General features: G+C 54.7%; 1 protein-coding gene across 7 annotated transcripts; it reads right to left on the bottom strand.

Annotated features, from left to right (window-relative positions):
• Positions 1 to 1,076: 1,076 nt before the first annotated feature.
• On the bottom strand, positions 1,077 to 6,805 carry LOC117799701 (transcription factor COE3-like). Of its 7 annotated transcripts, none has more exons than XM_034652194.1 (6): positions 6,744 to 6,805; positions 5,877 to 6,054; positions 4,639 to 4,827; positions 4,060 to 4,257; positions 2,883 to 2,995; positions 1,077 to 1,799 (listed from the first exon to the last, which is right to left on the bottom strand). In XM_034652194.1, the coding sequence occupies exons 1-6, from the start codon at positions 6,759 to 6,761 to the stop codon at positions 1,782 to 1,784; spliced, it is 714 nt and encodes a 237-aa protein (XP_034508085.1). In that variant the 5' UTR covers positions 6,762 to 6,805; the 3' UTR covers positions 1,077 to 1,781. The 7 variants fall into 7 exon arrangements, with proteins under 7 accessions (XP_034508085.1, XP_034508087.1, XP_034508089.1 ...); XM_034652196.1 differs by having other exon boundaries at positions 4,060 to 4,254; XM_034652198.1 differs by having other exon boundaries at positions 4,060 to 4,149.
• Between the last annotated feature and the right edge of the window lie 1,373 nt (positions 6,806 to 8,178).

Genomic DNA, 8,178 nt, shown 5'->3' with positions numbered 1-8,178 from the left:
TGTGTGTGTGTGAGACACCGTAAATCTCCAAATGAAATATCGATTAACAGTTGTGTCGTAAGCCTGTGATAAAGTTGCACAAAGGTTCTTTAAAGAAGTCCACTTTTAAGGCATCAGAGAAGTTAATGTGGCAAACATTTTAATTAAAACATCAGAAGTAAATTTTATTTTAAACTTTAGGCCTCTGAATTTTTCCAGTAAACACAGTTCAGCTATGTGGCAAAGTCATGGGTGGCAGCTAAAATGACTTTTTACATTCTACAGAAAAATAAAATAAGGACACAGCCCCAAACGGTGTCCCCTCTCCGCGGCCGTCGTACATGCAGAGTCTACTAGGATTTGTCACAGCCGAGTGGCACCGTTTTGTTTTGACTATACAACAAACTTTTTTTTCAAAAGTATTTGTTCAGATAACTTAAAAATAATATAAAAATAAACAATGAATTTGACTTTTCCTCAAAATAAAAAAAAAGGAAAAAAGGGTTGGAAAGTCTAAACAAAAGCAAATCTTTGAAGTACAAATGAAATGCAAGGACACCGGTTCACTTTAACAAAACAGGTCAGAGAGACTGCTCTTGGCTTAATGCTCTTCCCAACACCAGGCCATGACCCAAAACCGATACAGACAAGAAAAAGAAAATGGCAGGAAAAGCAATGTACAAAATTTCAAAGATAAATACAATATTTATAATCGATATGTTACAAAAGAAAGTCCCTTAGCAACTGTAAGTGTTCATGGAAAAGTGTTGAATGGAGACCATTTTATTCCTTATGAGACACATAAGGAAAAAAACTTTTTTTTCTAAATATTTAAGTGGATCTGAAAAAAATTCAAGACAAGTGTATAAATATTTAGCTACAACTTTGGCAAAATCACAAAAGTCTACAATTTTATAACCACATACAAAACACAGTAGGGAAGAAGGAGCTAGAAGTCAAAAGGACAATTTCTGGTACAAGAAACATGGACCTCACAGTAGCCTAAGAATGCATTAGTATACAGTGCTAGCAAAAGTTGAAAAAATGTCGCAGATCACACTTGCTTAACAGGAAGCTCTAGCAGTGGGAGAATATTTTAACCAACAGACAGTAGCATTTTTTTTTTCTGTCAGTGTGCTTGTTGAAGGCAAGAGAATTCAATATCAAAGTTACAATTTCTAACTACAATAAGTTACAAAGTTTCATTTCATTAAGATGAAGTTAAGCAATGATAAACCCTCCCTCCCTCCCTGCCACCCCGAATGCTCCTAGTCACGGAGTCCTCCTTTCTTCCAGTTCGATGGCTCACACCTCCTTGGCCCCTTTTTTCACCACAAAAAAATATTTCACATTATAGAGATACACAACCATTGTGAATCTAAGTATGAGCACAGAAAAATGTTTGGAGGCATTTTTCATCAGTGTTTCATGATAATCAAAATGGTGCATTCACAGAGTTTCTCCCAACACATAGCAAGTACTAGACAGAGCCAAGACGGAGTCAGAAACTTTATACAAAATAGGCGTCGCTTTGTTTTCCTTAGTCTTCAGGACTGAGAAATGTGAAAATATGAGAAAAGTTCAGTCAATAAAATGGAATTGTTCATGAAGAAGTAGGCTGTTTGCATGTTGATTCTTAATAGTTTAAATAAAATCTTTAAACAAAGTCTCTTGTAGCGTCTCCGCCGCGGCCGATGCGTTTGCGGACTGGCTCCAGCAGCCGCGCTTACGTACGAAACGTGTCCCCTGAAGTCCGTCCTGGGCGCTGCGCGAGGGAACGCGAGGCCCTCACATCGGCGGGACTACCAGCCCAGACATAGCTGAAAGAGAGAGAGCAGCAGGTTACTGGGCCGTCCCTCTCGCGGGCCGGGCAGCCTCCGCCTGGGGCTGGACTCAACAGTGACGTGGGGCGTGCACCGCACCTGCTAACCAGCCGTGGGCTCGGTCAGGGCACGGGGGGGCATCTAGTTCACGGGCCCGGGGTACGTGTGGGGACAAACCCCCCCACGACCTCTCCGGCTGCAGCCCTCCTCAGGGACTTCTCTGGAAGGGCAAGGCTTCGGGCCTGAGTGTGCACGGGAAGGCGGCCACTTCCCACAGCTCTCAGTGGCTTGTTCACAGCAGACGGAGGCCCAGACTCCCCAAGGCCACCTCTGTCGACAGATGTGAACCAACCTGGTCACGTCTGTGACGCCAGCAAGGGCTGACCCGCAGGCCCTGTGGGACCCGGGCGCTCGCTCCCTCCTTGCAACCTGGATGCGCCTCTGTTTCCCCTCTGCTCCCAGCCCTTGCCTCTGACCTCCTGCTCATGGCTCGGTATCGTAATGGTGAGTCGCGGGCCCTCTGAGAGCGAAGCCGCTCACAGCCCACCAAGGCCCCAAAGAGACCCAAGTCACAGCCCCACCTCAGGGAGCTCTTTCCACTCCTCTCGGAGCAAGAAACTTGGTGCTAAAATGCCAAGCACAGCGGACGCTTCCCAGTGAACTCCTGGCACGAGTATAATTTAAGATCTTTTAACTTTAGTGTTGTTTAATTTTTGTCAGAATGATCATTCTCATTAATTTACGTATAACATAGTAATACGTTTGTTCACGTAGTGATGTGAGCTTCAATTTCCCAGTTCATTAGTTTCAACAGTATTAACTCCTCTCCGACTCACCGTTACAACATTATGGTTTTGGCAGACCTGTGTGTATACACACGGCTTAGGTGGTGCCGTCCTCCCGTGGGCCTCCGCACCGTGTGGACGGTGGGCGGGCCGTAGCCCCTGGCCACCTGCCTTGCAAGCAGCTGTGGGCGGGGGGCCGCTGCGGGCCCGCAGGCCGGTCGGCGGCACATGGGGCCCGGGCGTCCCTCTCATACACTAAGATGTTGGGAAGACAATTATTTCAAATCACGGATACCTTTCCAGTTCCTTTTTTGAGCATTAGTTCATCAAAGTGAAATATGCCACCGACTTCACAAAAGGGCCAGTTTGTCTTCTCCACGGTAACGTCCTCAGCACCCAGCAGAGAGCCTGGCACATAGTAGGCGCTCAGTAAATACTGGTTGAATGGATTCATTTTTTTAAAGGAGTAACTGGATTTGATTTTCACCGGGAGGAGCATATACCAAAGGTGGTGTCTGAAAGAGGCCAGATGACGGCCACTTAATTCAGTGCCTGTGGCCCCCGTGAGTCACAAAGAGCCACGCGGAAGATCACGAGGCCTAGGGGCACTCACGTGGCCCACCCGCCGCACACCTCACAGGCCACGGTGCGGCCTATGCTGCCCAGAGGGACCCAGCCCTGGGCAGGCACCGGGTGCCTGCTCCACGTGGCCCCATCTGTGGGCAGCTGTGTCCACGGGGTGCCTCCCCCTGCCCTCAGGGCCAGCCCTGCTCCCTCCTGTGTGGAAGAGATGACCTAGAAAAACCGACTCCCACCCAGTGTTCACGCATGCATGGCCCTGGTCCAGGTGCACCCCTTTCCAAGGACAGCACAGCCTGGTGGCCCAGGGTCTGCTATACCAGGTTGAGAAGGCAGGCTCCGTCTCAGGGCACGGGGAGCACGCCGGCTCTGGCCTGGGCTCCGCAGGTGGCACGATGACCCGCCATCCCCATCCTGAGGCTATTTTGCTGCCTGCGAGCAAGGAGGCTGCAGACGCAGGCACTACAGGTGGGGTGCACCCTGCTCTCACTGGGTGAGCTACGGCCATGAAGGCCTGTTTGCTGAGTGGCCAGAAGAGGGACCCCCCCCCGGTCCCCCCGCTGCATTCACACGGTTCCCCGGTGGCTACCCTTCCTGAGGGGAGGGGCTGCTTTGCCAAGAGGACACGTGGGTGAGTTTGGAAGCAGGAGGCAATGGTTTTCACCAACGAGAGTCTGTTACCGGTGGGGGTAAGCAAATGGGGGTCCTTCACATGGATACCGGGGGGGGGGGTCTCGCATCGCGGCCCACCAAAGGGGAGCATGCAGCGGCCACGGCGGGGCGAGGACCCAGAGGAAGGGCGGGAGCTCCCGCCCCGCGGCCCAGCCTGGCCTGCCCTCGGGGGAGAGGTCCGCCAGCGTCAGGGAGCACTGGGGCCGGTGCGCTGCCCTCACCTTGGAGTCCGTTCCCGTTGGCGCTGGTGCAGGAGGGAGGAGGAGAAGCTTGGGGCCGGACCACGGGCGCGAAGGCGCTCTTTTGTTTCACTGCAGAGATGACATTGGCAGGTGAGAATGAGAAAATGCTGTGGGTGCCGCTACAGTTTGAAGGGAGGGTGACCGAAGAGGCTGCCATGGTGGGGCTGGACGGCACTACTGCAACAAAGCAAACACGGTCAGCACGCGGCGCCGGCACGGCAACAGACACAGAGAGCTCGTAGGGCCTCGCCCGCGGCATCGGGGCCGACAAGACAAGCACGACACGTTTCTGGCTTGGCCGCTCTCTGCATCACAGGCAAACTCTCGTGTTGAGCTTTTGTTTCCAATCGGGCAGCCCCATTTTGTGCGGGTTTCCGACGTGGCCTCGCGGGGCCCATCGCAGGTCAATTTACCGTCGCCACACGGACACCCAGCCTCCAGAGCCACCCTCCCTTGGATCCAGCAGCTCACATCACAGAACAGCCAAGCAATGCACACACGGGACTTTGTAGTGAACATGAATCTGTGTGATGACGTGTGACAAAAACAGACACTTACTGCCGTAGGGAGAGTTAGCGGAGGAGCCATTAAGAAATCCAGGCGAGCCAGGGACCCCTAGATTGGCCATGGCGCCACTTCCATATCCATTCATGCTAGTGCTGACTGTGTTGTAATTGGACTGCTGGGGAGTACTGCTGGGGACGTAGCCTCGCGGGGACACGCTGCTTGTATTGCGACTGTAGCCGACTGTTAAAACCCCCCCCCCGGCCAAAAATAACGTTATTATCAGGGAGACACACTTGGGGGGGGTTTCCCCGCAAATCTCTATCATATATTCAACATTTTTAATTGACCTCAAGCTCCACGCCAGCCCTAGCGCCTCCAGCTCAGATAACCTTCTCACGCCAACCCTGCCGGAGCGCCGCCTCGCCTCGCCCCATCCTGCCTGCGCGCCGACAGCCGGCCCAGCGCGCTTCGATCTGACCGTCAGGTGCTCTCGGGTTTCTCTTTAGAAGCAATTACCGACAGCTTGGGTTCGGGGGCTGTCCCCCCACGCTAGGTGAACTTTCGGCCTGCGCAGACCTTCAAATGCCATGGCTGACAGGGAGAGCTTGTTTGTGGCCGTGACTCCCCAGGAAGGGCTGTTTTGGGGTCTTCGTTTGTACGGTTACGATTTCTGTGAGCGTGGGGGAGGGGGGAGGAGCGGTCGCGTCAGTCCCGCCGCTGGAGTGAGGATGAACCGGAGCCGAGCGGCAGCAGGTTGAAGCATTTTCTGAGACCACTGCCCGCCCAAACCGGAGGGAGGAGAACTAAGACCTGCTCAGAACTGGCTCACACGACAGGGTCCTGCGACCCGCGGCCGCCAGGTCACCGCATGATGGGAGCAGGTGCCCCGGAGGTGGGGAGGGGAATGGGGGGGGGACTGGGTGTTCCTCTCCATTTACTCCTTCCAAGTCCCACCCATGCAATATTATCCAAGAAGGGTCCCGTCCACTTACTACACCACGGCTGTCCTGTGGCTCCTCCCAGCCGTTCAAGGAAACTTCTAGCAAAAACCAGTACACTGCGTGGCAGCCCGGTACCGTGGCAATAAATTAGTTTTGGGCTCTCTGAGCGCTCCCTGCCCCGTGCTCGCCAGGCAGGGCTGCCGGGAGGACCTCCCCAGGCAGAGCCGCAGGCAGCGGAGCACTGCCCGCCTTCCCCGCTGGACCCAGGACACGGGCAGCTGCAGCTAAGTCTCAGCTGTCCCTGGGAGCGTGTCCGGGGAGGGGGTTCGCTCCGGCATGGCGGCGTACCTTGGTCATTGGCTTGTGAAGTCTCTGACACGTTGACGGCTAGCTGGCTGCTGAAGGAGTTCACGCCCATCATGCCCGTGTGCGCGGGGGTGTTGCCCAGGGTGGGTATCTGGTTGTGGTTGCGGGGCACGCTGTACAACGCCTCGGCAATGTCAGCTGCTCGCTTCAGGATGATCTCCTAGGGCGGGAGGGGGAGTGCCCGTTCTGCCTCCAGCTCCCACGTCCCCCTGGGGGGTGCAGACCCCCTCCACCTTGCCCCACGAGGCCAAACAACAGCAGCGTTCCCCCGTCCCTCGGTCCAGACGGTGACAAAACTGATTTTGTAATGGGAGAAGAACCTCCCTTAGGAAGAGAGCGGGATGGTGCTTCGGAGCAGGCCATCTGCTCTGTCCTGCACCCACAGTCCAAAGGCCCCCGAGGGGTGCACGGAAGTGGGAGAGGCATGGAAGGCCCCGCACCCAGAGTCAGAGCAGCGGGCCCACGGCTAGCACACCCGCAAGTCTGCTCCCCAGAGGCCTCCAGGCGGGATGAGGACGGGCTGTGGGTGCCCGTCCTTCCCTCCCAAGTCAGGCTGCGCTGAACTGTCTACCACCGAATCCACCAGCCAGATTTCCAGGTGGTTCTCCTTCCTGTGACAAGTTCTCCTGCGTTTGCTTCCTGACACTAACTCGTCATCTCCTGCTTGAGTACTTAGTGCAAGGGCAAAAACAGGAAGATGAAGGCCTTCTCCTATCAGACTCTCTGTGAGTCCTCGTGAACAGGCACGTGTGTGCCCCGAAAGCCCACGTTGGGCCCAGGCCGGCTGGCCCTCCGAGGACACAGTCACCCCGGGAAGGGGGCAGGACCGCCAAGCCGCCATCTGCCTACCTGGTTGTTGTGGGGCATCCCGTATAAGGCTTCCACCAGATCGGCTGCCCTCTTGAGTAAAACTTCCTAAAGGAAAAGCAAACAGGGGTGATTTCCCTGGAGGAGCAAGAGAGCCGATCTTCTGAGAAAAAGCTACAAAGTCACAGTTCCGTCTGCAGGCGGAAGAGACCCGCCACCCACCGCAATCAGCCCCGTCCCGACCGTGCAGGGCAGGAAGGGGTGACTGGTCACCAGGACCGTCTGCGGGCCCGAGTGAGAGCCGTCCAGCCTGCACCGCGGCCCCTCCGTGCGGACGGGCCGGCAGAGGGGCGTGGGCAGGCCGGCGGGCTGGCGTGAGCGAGCCCCGTCCGTGCCTGAGGTTTAATGACGGAGTCTTACGGGTATTAAACACACACACACGGCGGAGATAGGAAAAGCCCAGGCACCACGCTTGCCTGTTAATTCCTAGCACTTTAGTGGCGAAGAACAATAAGTAATTTCCCATATCTTAATTAAACTGGCAGAGTCCTTAAAGACAACATCTCACCCCTAATTCACGCCCCAAATTTGCAAGTGAGTTCAGTGCTTATTCCTCTTTATTTTGAACAATAAAGTGAATTAACTTGGGTTAATCTAGTTCTTTCATAATGACATTAAGAAATTTTTCAATTAACCTCTTTGACTGCACGTTGTAAAGGACTTCATAAATGCCTGCACATTCAGAGAGTGTGCACAGTGCCCGGGGGCTTGGACGCACCGACTTTTGTCTTATCCACGTCTGCACGCCTACCCCCAGTTTACGACTGTGCGGATTAATCCAGAGTTTAGTTAATTTTGAATACAAATGGGGGCTTACGTTTAACTTTCTCTACCTTGGGCTGTAATAAAAAGGCACGGAGTTTTTAATAAGCCGAGGCCAGGCCCAAACCCCTCCCTGGCGAGCGGGGTGCTGGAGGGTCTCTTCCCGACTCCGGGGAGCCCAGACCACGCCAGCTCAGAGGTGAAGAGACAGGGTTCCCGGGTGGCCCGGGGGCGGCAGCGGCCTCCTGCAGGACCAGACCTTCTGGGCACGGGAATGGACCCACGCCCAGACCCCTTCTCGTCAACTTGGGGACCCCAAAGGCCCCTGGACAAAAAGCGAGGAGACCTCTGCAGAGGGGCTCTCCATCGCGGTGCCAATGCACCAGCTCACGATTCCCAAAGACTGATAGAAGATTTCAGCCCGCACACCTTACTGCAGATACACCGCAGCTGCTTGGGGGCGGGGGGGGGTGCGTGGTGGGAACCAGCCCTATAACGACCCAGCTGCCAGGTCTACGCTGGTCGGAAGAGGTAGCGACCACCTTCCAAGGACTAGCTCCAGCTCATTGTTTCCCATCTCCCCCAGCATCCCTACTCTGGACCCTTTATTGATCAAGATTAATCACTGCGGGCATCACTTTCTGTGCGTGCCATA

The sequence above is a fragment of the Ailuropoda melanoleuca genome, unplaced genomic scaffold (assembly GCF_002007445.2).
Source record: "Ailuropoda melanoleuca isolate Jingjing unplaced genomic scaffold, ASM200744v2 unplaced-scaffold55486, whole genome shotgun sequence".
In the NCBI taxonomy this organism is placed as follows: Eukaryota; Metazoa; Chordata; class Mammalia; order Carnivora; family Ursidae; genus Ailuropoda; species Ailuropoda melanoleuca.
The sequence above is the reverse complement of the archived record's forward strand: the minus strand, read 5'-3'. Positions and strand labels throughout refer to the sequence as shown.